Raw genomic sequence first — 27281 nt, forward strand, 5'->3', positions numbered from 1 at the left:
ACAACCAGAAACATATAATATACTCAAGTAAAGTCTAGTACTCTCAGTGGCTGATGAGTGGCTAATGTGGGGACAATCACAAGAACTGCCATAAGTTATTACTCTTAGTCAAACAAACAAAAACACACACAAAGCCAGCACATGCTTAATCTTCAAATTTTTATATTGAACAAAATTTTCTTAATCCACATCAGATCAAATCAGTTCATCCATTTTATCTCAGAGACATTTTCAGACCTACTAATTTTCCAGATACAAGAAAAGATCTTAAAACCTTGAAGTTGTTCAGTAGCAATTAAAGATTGTTTGAGGTCACCAGTTGGCAGAGGTGGGGAAAGAGGAAGGTCTGTTCTGAAATGATAAAAACACTGGAGGAAAACAAACTGAGTATTAAAGCAATAATGATCATCAGTTCCACATTTCAGAGTCTTGGGGCCAAATTACATCCGTGTAAATTTTAATCCATGTTTACAGAGGTAGAAGAGAATACAGTACAAATGTGCCGTTTTGGTCCAAAAAGTTTTAGTATAAACGAGGCACCGATGTATTTGGCCCTTGATCTGTATCATATCTGCTGGCTTTCCTGACCCAAACAAGTTTTTACTTTTGCAGAGCCAATAAAGCTATGGGAGAGGGAGCATGCCTCACTCATCAACAGAGTACTTAGCAGGATTATGACTGTGGAAGCTTTATGAATGATAAATAGGAAAGACATAGGAAAAGCACAGCTGGATTTTCAAAACCCATGTACAGTTTGTAGAGTTGCCAGTTAGAAGAACTTTTTGACTGGAAACTGAATCAGCAACACAGACCATGAAACACAGAATAACATTGTTACAGAGTCACCATAAAAATCATACTTTAAATGAAAACAAAAGGTAGTTCCGAAAAACAGATCATGGGAACATTTTTTTTTAAAATACAGGTATATAAAACCCCTTTTAAGACTCAAATTGGTTAAATAATAATGAGAGGACTTAAAATTGCATTTGAAAAAAAAATCATCCTTACTTTATTAGAATCCTGTTTTAGGGCCTGATCCAAAACCAATTAAAATTAATAGGTGTCTTTCCCGTGTAAGGTTCTCAGCCTGCCCAGAGACTTGATGTCATTGCAAGAATAACAGTTTAATTCAATTGAGCACTGACGTGAACAGAAGTTCAGGGCACTCACCAACCCCTATGAGGAGCTCAGCTTTTGGCTGGTCTGGGCCCCTAAAGCTATTGGGACCCAACCTTATTCCTATTGCCATTAATAGCCAAAGTTCCATCAACTTCCATGTAAGTTCTGGTTATCAGGCATTTCTCCTAATACCAAATGCTGAGCCCACAGCTGGACAGCTAAGGGACTGAGGATATTATTTTACAATTCTTTTTAAAATTACAAGTATCTTTCATTTTAAATTCTACACATACCTGATGACTGACTGGGATCTTATACTTGCTTACTTAGATATATCGTAAAGATATTTAGGTTCAAAATGTAGGGCTTGTTATTTTATGAAGTTTCGCTAACTCTCAAAATCTAATTTGAACCAAATCATTTGCATGAAGTGAAAATAATTAGGGGGGTGGGTTTTTTAAATGTGAATGTTCCCTGGCTCTGTTGGAAGCCCAAATGCAATAGCATTGCCCAAGTTACAGGAGACAGAATGAAGGTGGCAGGTCTAGACTTCCCGTTCAATCTGTGTGAACTGCAAATTAAAGTCAATAAAAACGGCAGGAATGGCAAAAAGGTACTTAGATTTTGAAATTCGTAAAAGATTTGTAAGTTGTTATGATTAGTAACATACATAAGGACATTTAAAAAAAAAGATTCTTTGCTCCTTCATAGTATCCTTTGTGTATTTTACAAAAGCTTCTCAGACCTCCATATTATATTTCCCTCTGCCTTTCTTTGCAAGTTTCTGATGTAAGAAAGGAGGAAGGAGATTATGAATTGGACGATATGATGAGGCAAAGTAGCTCCAGTTCATGTCATAGTGAAAAACAGCAGAGCCAATCACATTGGTCTACATTTCAACCCCATTTTATGTACAGAATTTAAAAGTAACAGGAACAACAATTCATAGAGGTTTTACACCTACTGATCTCACTTTTCTTTTCCCTGGGGCACCTGCTTTGGCTAGTGAGTCTGTATGAACACACAGGGCCAAGTGGAGTCTACTCTCATTTACACCTGCACAATCCCAATGTCTTTAAGGAAATTGTGCAGGCCTAACTGAGGAGAGATACTGGCACTAAAAGTTTAAAGTGTGATTATGGTGACACCAGAGACAGAAAATGCACAGCTGGATTTTCAGACCCAGTGTGTTTTGCTGACACTTGGAACAATCATTTTTTGATCTGCAAATAGAGCTAATCACTTTAGGGAATCGCTAGGTAAAAATGACCTCATGGTGTTCCATCTTAATTGTGTCTCAGTCAGATTTCCAACTGGTTGAAGAGCACAGGCAGATTTGGAAAGATGAAGGAAAACTCCACCAACCCCCTTCCCTTCTCTCCTCCATTGATTAAGGAAATTAAATTACTATCACAGCAGCAATTCACAGTTTTGGTAAATGTGCAAAATCACGTATTTCCCATTTCCATAAACATTTAGTGCAAATTCTTGTGGTTAAACAGGAGAGGCTGGGAGTATAGGATAAAAAAAAGACCAACTCACATGACTTCAGTTAATCACAGTGTATCTAATATAAGTATTCATCTTAACCCAAGGGGAAAAATCCTCTCCTTAGGGCTCAAGCACACATTCAAGTAGGGGGAAAATAGTACATTTAATAAAATGCACATAACCTCAAAGGCCATGCATCTTGATATGGCACTATAGTCTGCAGCAGTCCCATGCAAGGGATAGTTGCTTTGAAGGGTGGGAATAACACCATTAATAAGAAAACCACTAGTTTCTGTTCCTTCACTCCTTGGTTCTGGATGCCAAGGAGCAGTAAAGGATGGCCTGTTACAATGGTAGTGTCTAATGCAAATAAGCTACCTTTGGGTCCCCCTTAGACACAGAGGTTGTCTCACAGGGCCTGCTAAAGAGGAAATATCAGGCTACAAGTTGCACTCAACTTAATTCTGCTATTGGGATTATACTGTGAGTTGCTGAGGGCATGAGGCCCTTCAAAAGGGCACCTCATTTCTTCCCTGTAGTCATTTTCTTGAAGGGCGGTCCTGGCAGAGAACTAAAGGAAGAGATGAAAAAGCACTGAATCTGGAGTGGGGGAGTGTGTGGATGAATCAGAGTCATTGTGGACCAGGCATCATTGTATGTTGTTAAAAGAGACAAGACTTGTTTCCAAGTTGCCTCGCAATACCTCCCACTGTGTCTCACCCAGCACTTGCTTCCCCGGTCAATTGACAGTGGCCATATAACTCCCCCTTCCCCTCGTGACATAGCACAGGGTGAGTTGCAGCAGACGTGCCTCATCACAGCAGGCTCAAAGCTACACCACTGGTCTCCATGAAGACAGGGACAAAACAGCCTGCAGTCTCAACACAGCAAAGATAACAGATGGCAGGCAGATATCAGACCATGAGCCAGAGACTTCTACTTTTCCATAGGAAATATGGCTCAGGATCAATTCACCTGGGATCTCCTTAGGGAGTCATCTCACCAGCCTCTGCACCCTCTTTAAACAGGATAAAAGTCCTAGCACAGAATGTGTGACATATCCTTAGGAAACTAAGAATCAAATTTTTGTAGCAAATACAATTAAAGTGCATTCATATGGCAGAAAAACACTCAGTCCCTCCTAGAGTAGCAGTGTGGAAAATGCCAGTAATAGAGGTTTGTCTTTCTTGAGGGAGGAACATCTGGCAGCCTCCTGAATGCCAGCTGTACGGGGACAGTCCCTTTAATCACTGCAGTGTCAGCAGCTACTAGTTTCCTGAGTTTAAATATTGTTTTCAGTTCTGTACCAAAAAAACTCCCAAGTCAGCTCTCCTAAATTCAGAAAGCACTGTGGTCTTTGTGGGACCAAGGGAAGGAAGATACCATGTATCACAGGGCGAGAGAGAAGTTACTGATCAATTCATAGGTGCACTGTGGTCAGGATCTCCTGTAAATGGATGAAACCCCAGTGCTGGCACATTTCTCTGTCTGTTTCTGTACAGAGTTACAGAGCTGGACAAACACCAAATTCCTCAACTCAGCTCCTAGCCAATACAGCAACAAGGGCACATGGAAGAGGGGGAGAGGAGACTTGGACACCGTGTCCATCCTGCAGCACGGAGCATTCCTGTTGCATCTGGAGAGCTCTTAATAGCTATGGAGTGTAGTGTCCATACTGGAGTTTCCACTAGCACCTGGATGCTTCAGCAGAGGGCATCCACATTGTGGAGTCAGGAGAGATGTGTCTCAGACATGGTAGACCTCCTCTTCTTCCATGGCATGGTTGACTTCCCCTTGAAGTTGTCTGAAGGTGGTACGCCTCAGGATCTCCCAGCCACGGTGGGAACTGCTCTGGGATGTGCTCCGGGACACTGAAGGAGCAACTGGTGCTAGGTCCTTCTTGTCCCCATCCAGCTTCTCTGACTGTTTGTCAAAGTCCTCCTTATCCTGGGTCTTAAATGCTTCTGTGTAACGATGCATCTTTTGCTTGTTGGGATCAACCCTGTCTTCTACCCTGTAGAAAGGTGAGAAGAAGTTGAATACACCAGAAACATCCAGTGATGGGTTTACAATGGCTCCAGTGGCCCATGCTCAGAAGGGGCCCCGGCCTGCTCTATTTGCACTGTGACCCGAGACCCCGCTGACTCCCACCACCCACCACTTGCTCCTCTCGACCTGCCTTCCGGCTGGCAGAGGGCTCCTCTCTGCCCCCTAGCCCCACCCCACCTCCGGCTCTGGGCAGTCTCTGCTTCCTACCACCTGTGGGTCCACACCTGTCTCCCCGGAGCTGAGCCACCTGGGACTGGTGCAGAAGCCTGGCCAGTCTCAACCAGGTGGCGGAGATGGGTCAAGAAGACAATGTGAGGGGCTTGGCTAGGCCCGTCCAGGCAAGTGCGTCTTGAGGGAGCCTGGCCAGGGCAGGACCTGGCCTGGTTTATCACGCCACTCCTGAGGGGCTGGAGGGATTCCCCGCCCTGGGACCAGCCCTGGCTGTGCTGCCGGCTCAGCCTGGCAAACAGTCGCCTCCCAGCAGGCCGCCTCCCAAGAGGCAGGGTGTGGGGGAGTGGGTCTCTTGGAGGTCGGGGCAGGGGACTGGGCTGTGAAGGGGCAGGGAAGATCTGTGTGTTGGGTAACTAGACAGTGGGAGTTTTGTGGGGGGTGCTGGGCAGTTGTGGTGGGGCTGTGGGCAGGAGTGGTGTTGTGCAGGGCACTGTGTATTTGTGGGCAGGTCTGGGGGGGCACTGGACATAGGGAATCAAGGGGTGTTAAGTTGGGGGGGGGGAGCTGTGTGGTGTGGTATGGACCTGCCCCTGAAGGGAAGGGGCATGCTGGCAGCACAGGGCCAGGCAGGCCACTGTGTGTCTGGCAACTGCCAGTTTGTACATAGTGCCTTGGCATTGGGAAGAGTGGGGCTGCCCCTGCCATGCCAGGCCGCACTGCCTCTGGTTGGCCCCTTACTCTGGGGACTGACCTCCCTGTGCCATGCTCCATTGCCTCTATGGGCGCCCACAAATATGTTTGGTGCCAGGCCCATAAAAGGTTAATCTGGCCCTGGAAACATCCCAGCTTCTCAACAATCACTAGCAGCTCCACCCAGTAGGCCTCTCCCAACACCACATCCAGCACAAGACTTAGCACATCCATGGGGGAACTACTCACAAGTAGAGCTCCTTTAGCTTCCTCCTGTTCTCTCTCTCTCTCTCACACACACACACACACACTCTCTCTCTCTCTCTCGAAGGAGACCCACCACCTCCACTAGCTTCTATCCATTCTCCCCACTGTCCCAAAACCTTCACTGGCATTGTTTCCTTCCCGCTTTCCAGTTCTCTCTCCCCTTCACTGATTTCCTAACCGCATCTTCCCCTTCCCCTATGACCAACTGCGAATTCTTGGTGGACTTGCTCCACTTGACCCCACATCTACTTCCCCTTCCCAATTGCTAGTTCGTCTCTTCTGATCTTGATAATCTGCTTTTCCCTGTGATTCTCCAAGCTGAGTCCCTGGGAAAGACACTCTTCCCATTGTGCTGCACTTTGCACCTGAAGCTCACCCCTTCTGATCCACTTCCCCTCTTTTGTTCCACCCAAGAACCTTCCTTCTCTGCTTAGCTTGCTGCTGTCTCTCTAAGGGCAGTGCTCTGCCACGCTGTGTGTTGGTAACAGGCATACAGTAGGACTGCACACATGATTGGAGTGTGTCAGCACCATTCTCCCCTTGAGGGGAGCACCTGGGAAGTGTGGTGTACACATGTGTGCGTGTGCGGGGGAAGGGCTGGGTGGGTGGGCTACACAGCACTCTCAGCTGTAAGCTGTTGCCCATCAGTGACACTGTATAGCTAAGCTGCTCATTGTCTCCAGCAGGCTTGACATCCACAAGCATCCATCTGCTGAAACCTGCTGAGAGCCCCATTGAATAGTGCAATGGCTCCCCCTTGGGGCCTGATCCACAAAACACAGACTTGTGAAAGGATAAATCCGAACATTGGTCTTATTCTCCTCTCACAGTGGTAAGAATCAGGAATAAAACCAGAGATGTGAGAGGAGAATCAGGCCTGATGTTACCCAAACCAAAAGAAACAAGTTATATAGAAACCCTAGTACACGACTTAAACCAAAATTCTGGACCAAAACAACTTTGAGGGTGGTTGTTGGAATTTGGTCCAAATTTTATGTCTTGGGTCCATTCCCTGCTGAATACTTTCTACTTTGGAAACACAACATAGAATCAGAGACGATTAGGGTTGGAAGAAACCTCAGGAGATCATCTACTCCAATCCCCTGCTCAAAGCAAGACCAACACCAACTAAATCATCCCAGCCACAGCTTTGTCAAGCCGGACCTTAAAAAACCTCTAAGGAGGGAGATTCAACCACCTCCCTAGGTAACCCATTCCAGTGCTTCACCACCCTCTTACTGAAATAGTGTTTCCTAATATCCAACCTAGACCTCCCTCACTTCAACTTGAGACCATTGCTTCTTGTTCTGTCACCTGCCACCACTGAGAATAGCCGAGCTCCATCCTCTTTGGAACCCCCCCTTCAGGTAGTTGAAGGCTGCTATCAAATCCCCCCTCCCTCTTCTCTTCTTCAGACTAAACAATCCCAGTTCCCTCAGCCTCTCCTCATAAGTCATGTGCTCCAGCCCTCTAATCATTTTTGTTGCCCTCTGCTGGACTCTCTCCAAATTTGTCCACATCTCTTCTGTAGTGGGGGGACAAAAACTGGACACAGTACTTCAGGTGTGGCCTCACCAGTGCCAAATAGAGGGGAATAATCACTTCCCTCAATCTGCTGGCAATGCTCCTACCAATACAGCCCAATATGTCGTTGGCCTTTTTGGCAACAAGGGCACACTGCTGACTCATATCCAGCTTCTCATCCACTGTAATCCCCAGGTCCTTGTCTGCAGAACTGCTGCTTAGCCAGTCCAACATAGTAACTTGACACTGTGGGCTCATGTTAGACCCCAGGGTCCTGTCCAAATGCCCCTTTCTATTATTCTTGTTTTGTTTTGGAAATATTTGAGGTGCATTTCAGTGCTGGTGAAAGCTACTAGGCTGACAGGCCCAGAGACCGATGCCTTCTGCTTATCTAATGCAGGGTTCTCAACCTTTTTCTTTTTGAGGCCCTCCTAAATATGCTATAAAAACCCCACAGCCCACCTGTGCCACAATAGCTGGTTTTCCACATATAAAAACCAGGGCCAGCATTAAGGGGTAGCAAGTAGAGCAATTGCCCAGGTCCCCATGCCACAGGGGGCACTGTGAAGCTAAGTTGCTCAGGCTTCTGCTTCAGTCCCAGATGGCGGAGCTCGGTATCCCAGGCTTCAGACCCCTGCAGTGGGACTTTGGCTTTTTTGCCCTGGGCCCCAGCAAGTCTAACACTGGTCCTGCTTGGTGGACCCTCTGAAACCTGCTCGTGGCCCCCCAGGAGCCCCAGACCTCTGGTTGAGAACCGCTGATCTAATGCACAGGGACAAGCTTCCCCAGCCACACAACACCCCCAAAAATGCTCTGCATACTTAGTAGCATGTGGGAGAAAAAGAAGAATTCAGGCTCCGTAGCCCACTTGGTCTCTCTGTTGAGACTGCCAGGTAGGAAAGTGGCTTCTGGGATATGAGCATCTATCTATGAAGAGCTGGACTGAACACATCCACTCATTTCACATTGAGTGGCACTTGAATTGCCTCTATTTGCTTAGCCAGCTCTGTCCTAAGTCAGGTTGGAATCTGTATGGCGGAATGGCTTCATGGACCATTCCCCTGAGCCATTGGAGCCAGCTAGTCCCAATCTCACTCCTCACATTGTTACGCTGTCCCCTTCTCTTTCTCTGTGCTGCACACTTACATGCAATTCTCTCACATGTGGGTGTATCATAGAATCATAGAAGACGAGGGTTGGAAGAGACCTCAGGAGGTCATCTAGTCCAATTCCCTGCTACAGCTGGTCAGAAAATTTTAGTCAGGCCAACTTTTCATGGGAAAATGCTGTTTCGATTAAAATGATTTTTTTTTTTGCAAAGTCCTATTGATTTCAACAACACATCATTTTTTGGGGGAAAAAATGGAAATCTGTTTTTGTGAACATGTCCAAGTGTCCCATTTTGACATTCCAGGGATGAAAAGTTTCAATTTTTCATGTTGAAATTACTTTTTGTTTTTAAATTTACGGAATTTAATATAAAAAATAATAAAGGGGTCAAAATGTAAGCAAAACATTTCACATTTATCAAAACAATGTGTTTCAATTGACCTGAAATGAATGTTTTTTTAAATTTTGTTTCATGAAAAATGTCAAAATTTTGGGTTTTGGTCCTGATTCAGTTTGAACATTTTTTTGAAATCTTGAAATTTTTCAGCGGATGGGAAATCCATTTTATGACCATCTCTAGTATGTACACACATGCACATCCACAAAGAACATATCGGAGAGGGCGACTCACCTAAGATACCACCTGTCCCCCAGTCCATACTCCCGTCCACAGATCCCAGAGCGAGGCCAGAGGCATCGTGGAAGTTTCCGTTCCAGCATGACAGTAGTGGCAACAACCTTCCCAAATAAAAATGAGAGATGAAAGTAAAAAAAACAACAACCCAAAGCACTATCTGAAAAACCTCACTTTGAAAATCATTGACAACACCTCCATGAGGAGAGTTTAGAGGTACTGAAGGAAGGAGAGGCAGCATCGCTATCCTGTCTACTGAAGGGTTGCTCACTATTTTTGCTTTAATTTCACCAAGGGTTGAGCAAACCATGGACCATCTTCAAACAACAGAAAACAGAATCTTCTTCCCCCTTACACATGGTGGCAGGGAATAAGCCAGTCAGTGTACAGTCTATAGGACATGCCACTGTGGTTATGCAAATTATTTCAGCCATGAGCAGGGTGAGTGTCCAGTTACCATCAGGAACTCAATACCCTGCAACATCAGGAAAGTCAACCATTAAACTTCCTGGTCTGTCTTGGAAAGGCAGGAGGTAGCAGAAAAAGGTATAACATGATCCAAGGGCTGGAAACTGAAGTGAAACAAATTCAGACTGGAAATAAGATGTACATTTTAAATAGGGAGAGTAATTAACCATTGTAACGATTTATCAGGGGTCATGGTGGATTCTCCATCACTCACAATTTTTAAATCAAGACTGGATGGGTTTTTTTTCCCTAAAGGATCTGCTTTAGGAATTATTTAGGGGAAGTTCTACAGTCTGTGTTCTACAAGAGGTCAGACTAGAGGATCACAATGTCCCTTCTGGCATTGGAATCTGTGAATCTATGAGGAGTGTCAGTGAGTGAGGAATATAAAGGGGTTGGGATGGACAAGAGAGGACAAACAAGTTTCTGAATGGTGGCTTGAAATGATATGGAGGTGTGGATAGGGCACAAAGAGACAGAAAGTCTGGTCCAGATGTCAAGAGCTGCAGAGGAGAAGGCTCTCACAAAGAGAGTGCCCATACTATGTGAAAGGACAGAAAAAATGGTGCTTGATATGCAGAGGGAATGAGACAGGAGACAGATAGGCTGGAGCAGGACTATCAAGGTGGTGGTGAGTTAAACTGGATCTTGAAATGAATGGGAGGCCGAGCCGATGGAGCTGTGTAAGGATGGGGGTGATGTGGCCATGCTTCTTTGCACTGCAGGAGCGATTAGCTGCACTTATCAGCACTTCCACCAGGGACAAATCTCCTCATTCTGTACTGGAAAGATTTCTCCATTGCCTGGCCTAGCACAACAGAGCCCTCACCTGTGCTCTCCAAAGCTCATCCCGCTCGTGGGCCACGCGCCAGTGGGTGTCGCCCATCATGGCGATGAGCAGGTTGAGCATGAGGAGGGTGGCGATGACGGCAAAGGCGAAGTACACCACACTGTACATGAAGGGCAGGTCCACGCTGTAGTTGGCAGGCCCGTCAATGATGGTGAGGAAGAGCTCAAAGGTGGTGAACAGAGACATGGGATAGCTGTAGAACTGGCCCAGCTCTGTGGGGTTCTCTGTCTGGAAGATTATGTAAAAGGCTGGAGGGGCACAAGGAAAGGAAGAGAAAGTTACAATACGAATAATGCCCTGTGGTCAGCAACAGAGAATCTGAGGGGTGGGATCAGAATGGGGATTATTGGAGTGTAAGATCTTCTGGACAGGGACTATATCTATCTGTGTGTGCAACTCCCCGCATGATGGGAGCTAATTCCTGACTGGGGCCTTTGGGCTTTACAGTAATATAAGCAATTAATAATAAACAAGCTGTGACATAACAGAAGGCCATGCTGGGGAAAGTTCTAGCATCATTTCCACAGAAATATACTCCTGAGGAAATTCTGCACCAAAACATTTTAAAAATTCTGTGCCAAAAAAATAAAAACTCTATGCACAATATTTTAAAATTCTGCAAATTGTATTTGTCCACAAGTAAATGTGGAAGCTCCAGCGTGGCAGTGGGGAGGACAGGCCACTGGCTGCACAGAGGTGGGAGATCATCCTGCAACCCCCACCACCCCCAGGACATGGACTTGGTGGTGAGGCTGCACCCGACCCTGACACAGCGCAAGGGACGGACCTGCCCTAGAAACACCCCGGGGCCCTGCCCCTCCGCACCAGGCGCATCAGATGGGGGCAGGCAGGCTCAGCCCAGCAGAATCCAAGTGTGGAGGGGCTTAGTGTGGAGGAATCCAGGTGCAGGGAGGGAGGGTTCTGTGTGGGGCAACCTGGATGTAGCGGGATCTGGATGCACAGGAGCTCGTGGTGGGGGGAGCGGGGGCGTTCCAGGTGCAGGGGCAATGGGACTCTGCAGGGGGGATCCAGGTGAAGTTGGTTGGAGCTTGACAGGGGGTTTAGGTGCTGGGTGAGTGTGGCTTGGTGGGGTGGGGGTCTGGGTGCAGCTCGTTGGAGCTCAGTGGGATGGGGGTCCAGGTGTGTGTAGGGGGACTCATCAGAGTGGTCCAGGTGCATGGGGGGTGAGGCTCATTGGGGAGGGCGTTTAAGTGCGGGGGACTCAGCAGGGGGTGGTCTGGGTGCACAGGTGGGAGTCTGGATGCAGGGGAGTGGGGCTCAGCAGGGAGGGGCCAGATGCAGGCAGGTGGGGCTTGGCAGGGGGGATCCAGGTGTGGGGGATTGGTGAGGCATGGTTTGATGTGGGGGTGGGGGTCTGTTTGCAAGAAGGAGGGTTTCAGATGCAGGGGGAGCTAGGTTCCGAGGGTGAGGCTCAGCAAGGGGGTCTGAGTTTGGGGGCCCCCAAATGCACAGGTGTTGAGTGGACAGAGGAGCAGCTCTCTGTAGTGATCCCTCCCCTGGTGGCTGAGGAGTGATGGAGGCAGAAAGCGAGGGGGCGAGGGAACAGAGGTGTGGGAGGTTTCTTGGGGTGGGTCTTACTGCTTACTGCTCTGGCCCCAGTTGCTCCATGCAGGAAAAATACGCTCCTCCCCCTCCTCAGCCCAGCTGGGACTAACAGCTGATCCTAGTGCAGGATAGGATTCATTGGTCCGGGTGTCCCGAGAGCTAGGTGTGGGAGGGTCCAGGTGCAGGGGGGCTCCAGATGCACAGGGTGAGGCTTGGCAGAGGGTCTGGATATAGGGAGTCTCGCTATAGAAACATGGGGGCTGGGCAGATGGGGAATGGGTCTGACCTGGCACCGGCTGGAGTGTCCCTAGCCGTGACCCCCCCACAGTGATTTACCTCTCTGCTGGCTGCTCCAGGCGCATGAAACAACATGCCCATGCTGCAAGTGAGGGGCGCATGGCCCCTCTTGCATTTTCCCTTTGCTTCCCCATCAGAAAGTCATTTTTCTGCGGGAAAGCAAAGAAATCTATGGCAGATATTAATTCTGCATGTGAGCAGTGATGCAGAATTCCCCCAGGAGTAGAAATAGAAGCCATGTGTTGTCACAGCCCTAGCTGGCTCTCTCAAAGAGAGCAAGGTGATGCTAGGCTGAATTACCCAGATAAGACATGGAGAGACAGCAGAGGGAACACAGCCTGGTTTACAAATTATGGTCTCACCTGATGAAAAGCCAAGTATCACCACCGCCATGAGCCAACAGAAGCGCATGAGGTCTCCAAATATCATCTGCAGAGCAAAGAGATAGGTATAGATGCCATGAGACCCGACTTTCCCACCAAGCCAAAGACCTTTCCCCCTTCTCACTGTGTGATACTAAATATATCTGATGTTACAGGTATGTTGAAGAAAGGAGCATCAGAAAGCCCTCATGGCTAACACCTGTGTCCAGTGGAAAAGGCCTGAGTTCTTCCTGTCACAGAAAAGACCTCATTCCCATGTTCTAATATAAATCTGTTGGAGGAAGTCTGCTCTTCTGGTTTTCCCTGTCTGGATTTTTGTATTGGGATCAGTCTCTGTGTAACAAGGCTGTGTTGTCCTTACCTTCTGAATCATGATGGTGAAGGGTCCCAGCATCTGAAAGCCTCGTGCGAAGTACATGACGTTGCACCAGCCCAGCACCAGGGCAAAGGACATGGGAACCACCTCTCCAGTGGTGCTGGTGAGACGCATCACCATGGTCACCAGGATCATACAGGCATAGGTGATGCTGTAGAGGAAGAGAGAGAGCCAGGAGGATCAGCATGGGAATCATGCCTTCTTTCTTTTGTGTTCACACACAGGTATACTCTGTCCCACTTGTAGATGAAAACTGGCTAAAACTTATGCTCATCTGTGCTTGCTCACTTGCCTGGCTGTCAGACATCTCTCTCTCTGTCTCTGTCTTTCTGATGCACATAAACTGATGGAGAAAGAGAAAGAAGCAAAGAAAAGCAACACCCAGAAGAGGAGAGAGAGCAGGTCTAATGACAAGGTAAAGGACAGCTGGATAGAAAATGAGAGACAAGCTATTTATGAGATTTGGAGAGGTGGAACCTCACATGATGACGTGGAATGGTCCTCCCAGGATGGTTTGTCCGAAGTACTTGGTGGCTCCAACTCTAAGGATATCTGGAATCTAAGAGGAACACTCTGTTAAGTTTGGGGATCAGATGGATTATGCCCAAGGAGATGATCAGAATGATAATTCCCAATCTACATAGAGTTCTGTTCATCCATTGATCTTACAGCTAATTGTCCTGGATATGGGGAGGAACATGGAAGCTGTTTAAGAGCACAGAGCATTACCCAAAAATCCCAGATCCAGATGGAGCTACATTTTGCCAAAACAGTGGGGACAACACCCTAACTCTCCTCGGAAGTTCCTGAAATCCTTACTGCCAAGTGGTCACAACCTCAGTTTCAGGTCTTATCTGACAGATGGCACTTCCAGTAACATAGTGCTCCATAGGACCCTGCTGAGGCACTAGGGTTCAAAGAATGACCCCTACTGAGTCACCAACACAGGCCAGTCTCTGTTTAGCTTAAGTAAGAGCTCTCTTGATTAGAATCCAGGGCTGTATTGCTCACACTGTTGCCCTTACCTCCAGGATCAATATCACTACAGCTCCAATTACTGTGATCAGCTCCCCGACCAGCCTGAGTTCATCCTCATATGTCACATAGGATTCCTGAAAGGAGAAAAAGAGGAGCTAATGACGGGTATGGGGGAACACTATAGTGTCTGGAGAGGCCACAAGAGCCATCCGGGTCCAGGCTGAGCACCTGAGACATCAGGACACAGAGAATTTCCCCAACTACTATTCCCTCCCTGAAAAAGAGTATGAGGTGAGTAAATGAAAGAAGGCAAAGCTACAGCCACTGAGGTCAGGAGACAGTAGGATTTCCCCGATAGGTTGGACTGATGCCCCAACCCTACCCACATTGCCCCCCAATCCCCATACATAATGCACCTGCAGCATTTTCTGGATATAGATGGTGTTGTCTCTGTCATTCGTTTTGTTTTCTGATCGAGCTTTCAGAGGTCGGTAAACACAGCACATGGTAAAGCAAATCATGTACAGCACGTAGAACAAGGCCAGGAAACAGAAATAGGGATGTCCATACATATTCCATTTCAGGCTCACCAGCTCCTTCACAGGTGTTAGATCTAAAATCTGACGGGCCTGAGAGAGAGAAAGAGATCAGTTATTAGCTGTGAGAGACATTGGTTTATGGGCACTCTCTACACTAGTTCCTGGCAGGACATTAACATAAGCTAATTTCTCCAAGGGCATCTCAGCATGAGGACACTACATTCATCTCATACACAAGCGAATTCTTCAGTCAAGTTGCATGAGCCCAGCTGCCCATAAGACTGTTGGACAAAGTGCTAAGAAAATAGGGAACACCCTTGCACTCTGCTTTTATTCATTAAGTGGGAGAGAGGGAGAGAGAGTGTGTATGTGTGTGTGTTGGAGACAATGGAAACAGGGAGACATTGACTTAACTACTCTGCAACTCTGCACTTACTATCCTGATGTGTTGCTCTGTACTGCTAACTTACTACTGGGTTCTAGCCCAGAGGTGGATATATTTCTGCAATGATTGAATGATCCCTATAAAATCTGTGGGGGTGTAAGGCACTGCAAAAAAGAAACTGTATTCTTGAAAACAGTAATAAATCTAATTTTTATGATCTAGAAAGATCTCTACCTCTTTTATGAGTCATTTTACACACTGTATGAGGTGTATACAATAGGGATGGGCTAACCTCACGATGTCAGTAGTTTTTGAACCTTGTGAACAGTTCTGGAGGTTCAGAGGGTGCACAAAACTAATTCAAGTTTGTGAATCTTCTTTTCCTGTGATTGGAAGTTGTTTTGAAGACTGACTCAATTAAAGCTAAAGGTAACTTGTGTTATATAAGAGATAAGACACCTTTCACTGTGAAAAACATAATCTAGCCATTAAAGGAAAGGACTGGAAGTCAGAACATTGGGTTCTATTTCCAGTAGTGGCACAGATTTCTCAAGTGATCTTGTGTAAGTCACTTAAGTCAGTTTTCAGATAGTGCCTAAACTTAGGCACCTAAATAAATGGTATGTTTTCCAAAGGTGCTTCTATTGACGTCACTTGGAGTTGTGTGCAGTGTAATTGCAGCTGTGTCAGTCCCAGGATATCAGAGAGAAAGTGAGGTAATATCGTTTCTCTCTCACTAAGAGAAGTTGGTCCACCTTGTCTCTTGGAATTCTGGGAATTCTGCATCTGTGGAAAATTTGTCACCAAGGCTGAAAAATTCTGCCCTTAATGTCTCTACCTCTTTTTCTCCTCTGTAAAGATTTTGTCGGCATTAAACCAACTATCTCCTTTAGGAGAAGAAAGGGAGAGGGCTGGAAGACAGCTGACTGGGAAACACAGCAAAAGAAGAACAGTCCAGAGAAAACAAGAGAAACAAATGATAACTATACAAAGGGTTTGGCTTGTTTATTCACCAGCCAAGGACTTCATAGATATAAAATAATCCTATAAGTGTATGGCCATTTTTTTATTGAGGTTTTAACTGCATGAATAAAAATAACACTGCACTGTTTTTTTAGTTTTCATATGTGAGGTTTTTTCCACAACAATAATAATGCACCTCTAGGCTATTACAAAACTGAAATCAAACCTGTAACTACAGAATGAAAAGAAAAAAGTTTCATAGATCTGCCATAGGATCAGACTGAGAAAATCAATTACAGCTTTTCAGTAATCAATACTTAATGTGTCCTTTTGAAAAGATTCTGATTATAGATAGTTCTTTCATAGGAACATTCTGGAATATACTCTTATGGGAAAAGCCCATAGAATTTAAAAGGCATGAGACAATAGGATTCTATAGAAATGTCTCTAAATGTCCTGTCCAATGTAACAGAGAATGAGACATGTTCTATAGAATTTCTTTACCAATATATAATATTTGTTAGAGAATCGTGTCCCTGCTCTAGAATTGTACAGTTGGTTAAAAGTTTTTAAAGGACGATACAGACAAACTGTCTGACTTCATAGACATGGCCCATAGAAAGGAGATATTTTATATATTTGAACTGAAAAACAAAGCCAAAAGATTGACACACAGTCCAATTCTCTTCAATGTAGGTCCTGATCCTAAGCGGGTGTAAATCAGCATAGCTCAACTGAAGTAAATGAAATTATGCTGGTTTATTCCAGATGAGCCTTGGGGCTCAGTTTTTCTCTCCCATATGTGAATGTAATGCCCACTGACTTCAGTAGAAAGTACACCCATGTATTCAAAGGCAGAATTAGATACGTAGCTGATTGTTTATGGTGGATCAAAGTCTCCTTCAGAGGTCCAGAGAAACAGTTTATACAGACGTCAGTCATAACATGCTAAGGCAAAAGTCAAAGCCAGCTGCATGCTGCTTCCGCAGAAGTCAGCATATGATGTTATTTCACTTGAAAGTTATCCACATATAAAAAAATGAACCTCAGAGAATTTATTTGTTTGCTCTCAAAGAGAGTTGGCCATGTTAACAAGTTCACTGGCAAACAATTTATGTTTCTGAGAGTTCACAGTAGGTTTACCACTGAAGGTAAATGAGTTCTTTCTCCAAGAAGGAAGATGGATGGCAGATTTCTAACTCATTTAGAATTAGTCTGAGTTATGACAGTTCCTTGCAGAGACAGCAAGAGAATGGCATCTATCATTGTTTTATGATTCTCAAAGATTTAGGATCATGATACATTCCTATACACCCTGAAATACAGGAGTCCCTGGCATCAGATATTTTTAGGGGCAAGAAGCAGGTAAATCTTTCCAGATTTGATTAGCAATGGACTGCTAGTAAGATTCTCAGGCCAATAAAATATTATATTATATTTTAAACAATCTGTACATTTGTTGCCCATTTGTTGCCGATACCCATTGGCCTCAGCTGTACCAAGTCCTAGGTGTCTGCTCTAAGCCTGAGAATTTTGTATGAGATACTTGGAGACGTATGGGGCCAAATTCAGAAGTATAAGGTAGATGCCCTTACACCCAGTTCAGACTGCCCAAAATCTATTTACAGGTGCACAGGGGAGTCCAAGTTTGGGCAGCTTATGTACCCGGAAGCAGGAAAAAGGTGTAAATTAAATTAAGGGCTGAGAGGCTACTTTAAACTACACATTCTTACAATACCCTAGTTTTGTTTCTCCTGCTAGACTCCTCTTCAAAGCCCTTATATCACTCCAGCTTAGACTTGCTTAGACCTGGTGGGTGCTATGTGGGGGGTGTGCATAGTTAAGTTACATGCTGGTAAGTAGGTGTGAATCTAAGGGCTTGTCTAGATGATGAGTTAAGTGTGTGGGAAGCTGGGCTGTAAATCTACAGCGCGCTGACTGGGTATATGGACCCTGTACCTGTACCATGCACTAAAAGTTCCTTAGTGCACTGTGGTCTACTCCACTTTGAAAGAGAGGTAGATCAAAGGGTATGAGGGAACTTTAAGCGTGCGTCTACACTCTGAGTTAGGGGTGCGATTTCCCTGTTGGCGTGCACACTAGCTCTCCTCAGGCTAGCACGAGTATAAATAGCTGTGTAGCCACAGTACATAGAATGATTTCTATTTCGTACACACATTACAAATATTCACCTGAATACAGGCTTTTGTCTTGAAAACAATCTATAATAAGCTTCATTAAAACAACTCTGGTTGCCTAAAATGATGGCAGTGTATCACAGATATTGAACTAGTCCAGTTATGGTAGCAGAGGTGAGGATTCTGTGAGCCTAGTACGGAGCTGAACCTAAATGAATATAAGGGAGTCTAAAATGAGGAGACTTAGCTTCTCCTGACGCCCCTGTCCCTTGCCCAGGACCTGATCCTCCTCTCACATCAATGTAAACCAAAGGTAACTCAACTGATGTCTATATCTCACTGAACTGAGTGTAAGTGCAGGTTCTGCTACTGACTTCCTCTGAGACCTTGGGCAATGCACTTAGTGCAAAATTGTCAAAAGCACCTAAGTGATTTAAGAGCCTAAGGCCCCTTTTCAAATGGGATTTAAGTGGTTTTTGAAATTTTACCTGTAATCTCTCTGTGCCTTAGCTCCCAGACATAAACATTTCTCCCATTCTTGTCCTTTTAAACTGTGAAAGGACAAAGATTATCTCTCACTATGTATTTGTACAGTGCCTAGCACAATAGGGCCCTGATCTCAGTTGGAGCCTCGAGATACTACTGCAGTGCAAGTAACTTATAATAATGGAGTTACAGCAGATCAAAAGTGGGTGTATAAGTTACAGAAGGGTGTGGATGGGAAATAGTACTTTAACAGTATGATCCATATATGTATGGGATAGAAAAAGAAGGGATAGTCTGCTAGTGCAGATTCTGACAAAAAATTTAATTTTCAGTATTTGGGAGAGAGTTATTGCATAGTATGAGCCCATCATGTTTTCCTCTATTTGGGAAAATAGCTTTCTCGACATTATTTAGTTCATGGCATCAAGAATTGTGGATCTGCAAATGCATGCATGTCTTCGGAAGAGAGGGGGTCATCAGAATTTATTTTAAACGTTTGAATTAGTCTCTTGGACTGGCTCCCGGGTAGTTTTTATAGATCTGTTTCATAATGTTTCATAATGTATACTGTCCTTTAAATGCTCACAGATACCAACACATGCAGGGATTTAAGGGATTCTCAATATATAAAAAAAAACATAGTGAGGTCAGCATATTTTCCCAGGGCTTCTAGTAGCTGGAAAAGGCATCAATAATTTTTTATCTAGGACTATCTATTTCATAAGTGTTTCTAGAGTTTTGCGGTATGGAAATTACATAACACAACTAACAATGTGCTGGATTTGTTTCCCCTTCTTATAATTTCAGTATCTATTGATATTTTCCGTATATTAGGAGGCCTAGCTCATTGTTTATTGACGTCATTACAATTAATGCTTTAGGACACTAATTGAGCCTTGAAGATGTTTTTGTTTTCTCTGTAAGGAAACCTGTTGTTGGCGGGTATCTTTTTTTCCCCAATGTCAAGCCTGGATGGGTCTTACCCATTTTTGTTTCAGAAGTTAATTTGGAATGTTAGTTAATGAGGTATCGAATAATCAAACTTTGCATTTCTAAAGCACCTTCCATCCCAGGATCTCAAAGCACCTCAATAACCACTAAGGAAAAGCTCACAACACCCCACTATATAGGCAAGGAGTATTGCAGCAGCACAGAATACTTCTTATTTATGTCTTTGAGACTACAGAATCAGAGAGCACCTTCTGCTGAATCTGCAACATCGCTTCCTGTAGCATTAGCATCCTTGGGCATATTGAACATGGCACAGGGCCTAAGGCAACATTCTTTAAACCATCCTCTCAAACTGCGAGTTTATGGTGTAACTGTTGTATAGAATCATATTTACTGTGTCACAAAGGGTTTGCTGCATTTCACTTGTTCCCTGTCTCAAATGGGCAAGAAGTGCCAGATCTTGTGGACTATATGGAATAGCTGCGCAGCTGGAACTTTCAGTGTTCAGTTGGATTTCTCTTTTCATAACAAACACTTTCTGTACAGAGACTCTGACCCCCCGGTGTACCTCTCTCTTCTTGGTTGAGACAACAAGCTCCAGGAAGGACTGATCTTCACCCCAGGAGTCAATTTCTGTGAGGTCATAGAGGACAGAAGTCACGGGGCCAAAAGTCCACAGAGTGTGCTTTCGCTTCTGCATGAGGTGCTGAAACATCTGAGGAGCAAGGAAAGGGATGGTGCGGAATCAGTCAATGCCCAGGAATTCATGCAACTCACAGTATACATATGCCAAATTGATTATAACAAGTTCTGCACTAAAATTTGGCACTGGGTCTTTTTGCAGTTTTCACATCTTTCAATGGTTTGCTTTTCTGTGACATTGACAAAATGGCTGTTGCTGCATTAACAAACTCTACCTCCAACCATCTGCCCCCCACACATTACTGAAGCCTCCCCTCGCGCAGAAGGTGTCATTTTTAGCACCTTCAAGCAAAAATAAAATCACAAAAAAGGCAATTTTGGGGATGAAACGTGTTCATTTGTAAGATTTTTTTTTTAAATTAACCCCTCTCCCCCACAAGTTCTAGCAGTTTCACCTTTTGTCACAAATATTTCACACACTTCTATCTAGGCTTTGGATCTGGCTCACTGGATTGCCCTCCGTGGCGCCATGGGCCCTGCGCCGCTCTCAGAAGTGGCAGGCACCACGTCCTTGCAGCCCCCTGTGCAATGTCCTTGCCTCCAGGCTTTGCCCCCTGCAGCTTCCATTGGCCGGGAATGGGGAACCACGGCCAAGGGAGCTACAGGGGAAGTACACGTTTCTTATTTACAATGTCACCCGAATGTGAGAACAGGCGTTCGCATGGCACTTTGGAGCTGACATTGCAAGGTATTTACGTGCCAGATATGCTAAACATTTGTATGCCCCTTCATGCTTTGGCCACCATTCCAGAGGACATGCTTCCATGCTGAAGATGCTAATTAAAAAATTAATGTGTTAATTAAATTTGTGACTGAACTTCTTGGGGGAGTATTGTATATCTCCTGGTCTGTTTTACCTGCATTCTGCCATATATTTCATGTTATAGCAATCTCGGATGATTACCCAGCTCATGTTCATTTTAAGACCACTTTCACAGCAGATTTGACAAAATGCAAAGAAGATACCAATGTGAGATTTCTAAAGATAGCTACAGCACTGGACCCAAGGTTTAAGAATCTAAAGTGCTGTCCAAAATCTGAGAGGGACAAGGTGTGGGACATGCTTTCAGAACTCTTAAAAGCAACACTCAGATGCAGAAATTACAGAACCTGAACCACCAAAAAAGAAAATCAACCTTCTGCTGACTCAGATGTGAAAATGAACGTGTCAGTCCACTCTACTTTGGATCATTATCGAACACATCATCAGCATGTCCTCTGGAATGGTGGTCAAAGCATGAAGGGACATATGAATCATTAGCGCATCATAAATATCTTGTGACCCACCAGCTACAACAGTGCCATGTGAATGCCTGTTCTCACTTTCTTTCAGGTGACTGAACAAGAAGCAGGCAGCATTAACTCCTGTAAATTGTAACCAAACTTGTTTGCCTGAGCCATTGGCTGAAGTAAGAGCGAGTGGGCTTTAGGCTCTAAAGTTTCACATTGTTTTATTTTTGAATGCAGGTTTTTTGGTACATACATTTGTAAGTTCAACATTCATGATAAAGAGATTGCACTACAGTACTTGTATTAAGTGAATTGAAAAATACTATTTCTTTTGTTTTTTACAGTGCAAATATTTGTCATAAAAATAATAATATAAAGTGAGCACTTTGTATTCTGTGTTATAATTGAAATCAATATATTTAAAAATGAAGAAAACATCCACAAATATTTAAATAAATGGTATTCTCTTATTGTTGAACAGTGCTATTTTTTTTAATCGCTTGACAGCCCTAGTTTTTATATTAGAAATTCAGTTCTTGTCTACACTGTTTTTCTTGGAAGACTGTGGCTGACGGTAGAATTACTAAATGTATGACATCAAGAGTAATGAAGGCTAGGTAATGGAGAGAAAGGAGAGAAGTTCCCTGGTCCTCCATGTCCGTGAAGAAACCCAGCAAAGGAAGGAAGACAAGGCTTGATATTCCTTTTCTACACAACTAATAGGCTACCTGGATGCCAGTCCCCTTAGACAGAGAACACTTGAGCTACCCATTTCTGAAAGCCTTCTCCTGTGAAGAGCTAACGGTGTCGTGCTTGAACTCACCACGGTGTTGCCTTCCACTCCAGCCAGTTTGAATGGAGTGAGCCCCTCATTGTTTGGGATTGAGTCCAGGGTTCCCAGACTCTCATCGCTCTTGTCATAGGAGAGAAGCAGGTTGTACATCTGACAGGCAAAAGTCTTGTTGGGCTGGAGAACCAGGATGTGGAGGATAGTGTTCCCTATGGAGGAAGTAATGTAGGGATCACACGACATGATACAGACTAGAGCAGCGGATGTGCATTAAAAATAATTCTTGATTAACAAAACTAAGGAGCATATAATTGATTGATAACATTAACATCTTCTTACATTTCCCTAGCACCCTCCCAGGAACTGCACGTGGAGTAAAGTAACTGCTCAGTGTGTGTAAGGGTGGCAGAACCTGGCCCTATGCAAGTCACTTGGCCCGTGCAGAACTCTTACCCAGAGAGTCTTGTGCTCTGATGTCAGCTCCATTTTCAATGAGCAACCGGACGATCTCCTCACTCCCCATGCAGGCAGCAAATGATAGAACATGCTCCCCTGAAGAGGAAGAATCAGAGAGAAAATAAGACTCGGATCACAAGGAAATAAGCACACACGCCAGATGGAGACATGTATGGGAATCTATGCATGGGAAGGGAAGAGAGTTACCCAGAAGTTCAATAAATCCCACACCTCAAAAAAGTCATACTACTGAGTGGAACACATTCCCCTCCCCCGCCCCACCAAAAAAAATGTCAAGATGACAGAATGGGTCACAGCTAGGGGAGACCTAGGCTCTTAGAAGGGACACTGTTTAGCTAGTTGACAGGTGAGAGAATTGCTGCTAGGCAGGGGCGGTTCTGTGTTTTTTGTCACCCCAAGCACGGCAGCCAGGCAGCCTTCAGCGGTGTTTCTGCGGCAGGTCCGCCGGTCCCGCCCCTTAGGCATACTCACTGCCGAATTGCCGCCGAACCGCGGGACTGGTGGGCCTCCCGCAGAAACGCCACCGAAGGCTGCCTGACTGCTGCCCTCAGAGCGACCGGCAGGGTCCCCCCCATGGCTTGCCACCCCAGGCACGCACTTGGTGCACTGGGGCCTGGAGCGGCCCCTGCTGCTAGGATGATTTGTGTTCAAATTGAATTGGAGTGCCTGGTAAAAAGTGTGTAACTGACAGCCCTGGAGAGCAGAGCCCTGTATTTATCTAGAGTGGGTATAGCACAGGCAGCACCAGTACAAGCTTTCCCCACACTCCCTCCATCACCCAATCCTCCAGAAGAGAGGGGAAGAAACCCAGTCTGTCCTGGGAGCTGCAGACAGGGACATACCAAAGTAGATAAGGTTATGGGCGCTGCGCCTGAAGAAGAGTCCAGTGGCCCGTGGGCTGGAGACATTGGCCCCCTTCTTGAGCAAAGCCTTCACCAGATTAATGTTCTGATTCACTGCGGCGATATGGAGAGCTGTCTGCCCTGCAACACACGTGCACCCAAATAAAACACATCCTCTGGGAAATCTACCGCCAGCCATTAAAGCAGAGATCAGTAATCTGTGCCTAGGTTTATTGTGTGTATGTTGTGAAGTTTAATGGGCATGTGCCAGAAAGAGTTCTGCCACTTGCCAAGAAGATGCACAGGCTGCACATTTGAGATGTTTTCCTGCTGGAGACTGAAGAGACGCTTGGGCAGGTTGAACGATGGCTTTCAGTGGGGCAGAGACATGCAGGCTCATATGGCAAGTGGACTGAGATCCCAAATGCTCAGATGAAGACTCTGGTATCTCTCACAGGGAATGAATAGCAGGTTAAGCTGTGACTAGCCAGGGACACCATCTTTAATTCTCAAGATGGAGATTGGGGTAACCCCCCCCCTGCATTTTTTTATTTTTTTTTAAACTATTTTGGAGAGGAACATTGCTGTTTTGAATCCTAGCTTGGCATTCCTGTTTCTGCAATTGCACTTATTCTTTCCTTCCCTATTTTTGAATCTGGGCCTTTAGCACCTTTCAAATCTTTTAAAAAATTTCACCTGTATATGCTTACCCTCACTATCTGCCTATCTCTTGATGGTTTAGAGCAGGGGTGGGCAAACTTTTTGGCCCTAGGGCCACATCGGATAAGAAATTGTATGGAGGGCCAGGTAGGGAAGGCTGGGGGAGGCTATGCCTCCCCAGTGAGGCATGGCCTGCCCCGCTATCCAGCTCCCCAGAGCCCCCACCCAACCCCCCCTGCTCCCCACCCCCGACTCCCCCCCAGGACTCCTACATCCTATCCAGACATGCCTGCTCGCTGCTCCCTGACCTTCCCCCGGGATGCCTGTCCCCTATCCAATCCCCCCTGCTTCCCACCCACCTGGGGCCCCCTATCCTACCCACCCTTCTCTCCCTGCTCCATGTTACCTGTGGGATGGGGGAAAGGGGGCTCAGTTCTTTCCCTGTGCGTTTCCCCTGCTCGTTTGGCTGCTCTCCCGGGCAGTCAGGCAGGGCTCGCTCCCTGTCTGGGCTTGGCTGCTGGGGACAGGGGCCAAGCATGCTTGGGATGGATGGGGGGCCCTGGCTTGCTCTGCCCCTGTCCCCAGCAGCAGGTCCCTTGACCGCCCCCCTCTCAGAACTCCCCTTGCTCCCCGCCCCCTGACCGCACTGCCCTGGAGCAGCAGGTCTGGTGGCGCTATAGCTGTGTCGCCCAGCCGGAGCTGGAGCCACGCTGCCCAGGCACTGGGGGAACTGTGACTGCGAGGGAGGCAGGGAGGGAGGGGAGCAGAAGGGGAGGGGCTAGGGGCTAGCCTCTGCCCCGCTCACCGCGCTGCCAGGGAGTTGGGCTGGCTCCTCCGTAAGCCTGTCTCGACCCTGCTCCCTGGCAGGAGCTCAGGGGCCAGAGGAAAGGGTCCTGCGGGCCACATGTGGCCCACGGGCCATAGTTTGCCCCCGCTGGTTTAGAACCCTTTCCCTGAGTAGTTGAGCAAGAGGAGGGAGGAGTTAACCCTGGGATCACTGAGGACCAGATAATTGCACATCAAAAATCTAATTTAGTACACATAGCATGATAATTATTTTCCACATTCCATTGCACAGACAGCTGATCCAACAGGGATCAGAGCCTGCCCTTTGTGTATCTGCGTGAGTGTTCCTGTGCAGAGTTCAACCCAAGGTTACACTAAGCGAACAGGAAACGTTTGTGGACTTGTTTCACAATGCTGTAGTTTAGCAATACAGCAAAGTAGGAGACCTCTAACCAATTGTCCTCACTGGATAATATTTATTTCCTGACCCTCCAGAGGGATCCCAGTTTAGTCTCATGTCTTGGTGATGGTACCTTCATATAGCTCCGATGTCATCCTCTCATTAACAAGTTCTGGAGCTGCCTCCATCAGAGCCTGAGCAGCCTCCATATTATCATACAAGACAGCCACATGAAGAGCTGTTTCTCCCACTGCACCTGGAGAGAGTGGGAGAAGCATACAAGTCATCTAGTCATTCATATGTATAAGACAAAGCTGAGCAGAGATTTCATATTAATAGTGGGAGCTTTTTGAGTGGGAGTGAAGTCTAGCAAATAGGGTGACTCAGGAAACCTGGGTTCTATTTCTGACTGCCACTGGCCTGCTGTGTGACCTTGACTTTCCCTCTCCATGCTTTTGTTTCCCATCCCATCCTTTGTCCTTCTTCTCTTGTAAGTTCTTTGGGGCAAGGACTACTTCTTACTATGTCGGTACAGTGACTAACACAATGGGCCTCTGATTTCAGTTGTGGCCTCTAGGAACTACTGTAATACAATAATATTCCAGTGTGGAAGACAGTTTCTCAAAGGTGATGGAGGAAGCATGGCTGGAGATGTTTATTGCAGGGAACAGTTCTACGGCAAGCTGGGAGAATAGAGGTCTAGACAAACTATTACCCAATAAGTCTTTTCCACCTCTAAGTTTCACAATTAATCTAGGAGCTGAATAGTTCTTTGATAGAATAATTGGTACGGAACTAGGAATTTTGCTTTGCTGCAGTACTTAGGCCATTGGGTTCCTCCTTTCCTCCTGCTCAAAAAGCCCAGGCCTTGGCCACTCTCCTTCAGCTGTTAGCAGTAAAAGGGCTAAGGATACACAGTCAGGCAGTTCTGATATCACCTACAGGAAGGTAGTGGTGCACACATATACTGCTGTAGTGTCTTGGCCTCCCCAGGAAGAAACTAAGGACAAATAACCACAGACTCACACTGGCAGGCCCTGGATGTCTGTCATGGGTAGGGAGCAGGAAAGTAGGGGACAATTTACCTCTTTGATAGACATCACAGGTGCCATCAGAGATCAGTTTCTTGATGGCCCGGAGATCGTTCTCCTTGGCAGCCTGGAGAAGTGGAGACTCCCAGATTCTGCAACCAAGAAAAAACAAACCAATGTTAAAAACCTCAGTTGCACCCACTTCTCTCTGACTTAGAATTTAATTCTTCAGGATCAACATGGCTTTCCGGAGCCAATAGCAACCCTCAAGCTTAGCACCTTTCCACCCTGATAGGTAAGTCATGTGTTTGTTATGCATTGGTGCTACTCTTTGAATTCCCTCCCCTGTACAAAAAAAGAAAAATAACAACACCGCAACAGAGACAGAACTCAATAAAAGAACAAGAACTGGGAAATCATCAACACTTACTGCATTGACATGAGACCACATGGTGGCAGCAGAGGGAAAGAGATGAGAAAGTCAGTTATGCTTTGGAATAAGTGACTCCCAAACTGTTTCAATTTCTAGACTGTTACCCACATTTAAAACAGATAGTTTCTTTGTTTGAAAGTGTGTCAGTGAAAGAGGCTAAGAGACTGCATTGCCAGTCATTAGAGACCTTAGCTATCAGTAGTCTAGGTAGCTTGGGAGCAAAAAAGCCAGCAACTACATCCCCTTATTTCAGGGATCACTATACAAATAGTGTCTCTTCACTTGGAAATAAAAGGGAAAATCTCCTCTTCAACTCCCCAAAGCTCCAGAGGTACAATTAATGGACTAGGAGCTAAACTGTAATCTCATGCTGTGTGGGAGCTAAAGACCCAAATCTTAATATAAACAATCTTTTCCCTATTGCTGAAGGGAATTATGGAAGTTATGGAGCACTGAAATTGTGCAGCCTGGGTTTATGCCAACTACGGGAAA

At 45.7% G+C, this 27281-nt stretch overlaps 1 protein-coding gene across 1 annotated transcript in view; it reads right to left on the minus strand.

Moving 5' to 3' along the window:
• Nucleotides 1–215: 215 nt before the first annotated feature.
• The window catches only part of LOC123356462 (transient receptor potential cation channel subfamily V member 6-like), a 40926-nt gene continuing 13860 nt past the window's right edge, over nt 216–27281 (minus strand). Inside the window, exons 2-15 of the mRNA XM_044999741.1 lie at nt 26411–26508; nt 25459–25581; nt 23480–23620; nt 22614–22712; nt 22194–22369; nt 20007–20153; nt 14393–14605; nt 14024–14110; nt 13481–13557; nt 12984–13149; nt 12602–12668; nt 10356–10624; nt 9056–9162; nt 216–4627 (exon numbers count right to left, since the gene is read on the minus strand). Coding sequence (XP_044855676.1) covers nt 4360–4627; nt 9056–9162; nt 10356–10624; nt 12602–12668; nt 12984–13149; nt 13481–13557; nt 14024–14110; nt 14393–14605; nt 20007–20153; nt 22194–22369; nt 22614–22712; nt 23480–23620; nt 25459–25581; nt 26411–26508 — 2038 coding nt within the window. The 3' untranslated portion in view covers nt 216–4359. The remainder of the gene's footprint in view (nt 4628–9055; nt 9163–10355; nt 10625–12601; nt 12669–12983; nt 13150–13480; nt 13558–14023; nt 14111–14392; nt 14606–20006; nt 20154–22193; nt 22370–22613; nt 22713–23479; nt 23621–25458; nt 25582–26410; nt 26509–27281) is intronic.

Source organism: Mauremys mutica, chromosome 1, assembly GCF_020497125.1.
Source record: "Mauremys mutica isolate MM-2020 ecotype Southern chromosome 1, ASM2049712v1, whole genome shotgun sequence".
In the NCBI taxonomy this organism is placed as follows: domain Eukaryota; kingdom Metazoa; phylum Chordata; order Testudines; family Geoemydidae; genus Mauremys; species Mauremys mutica.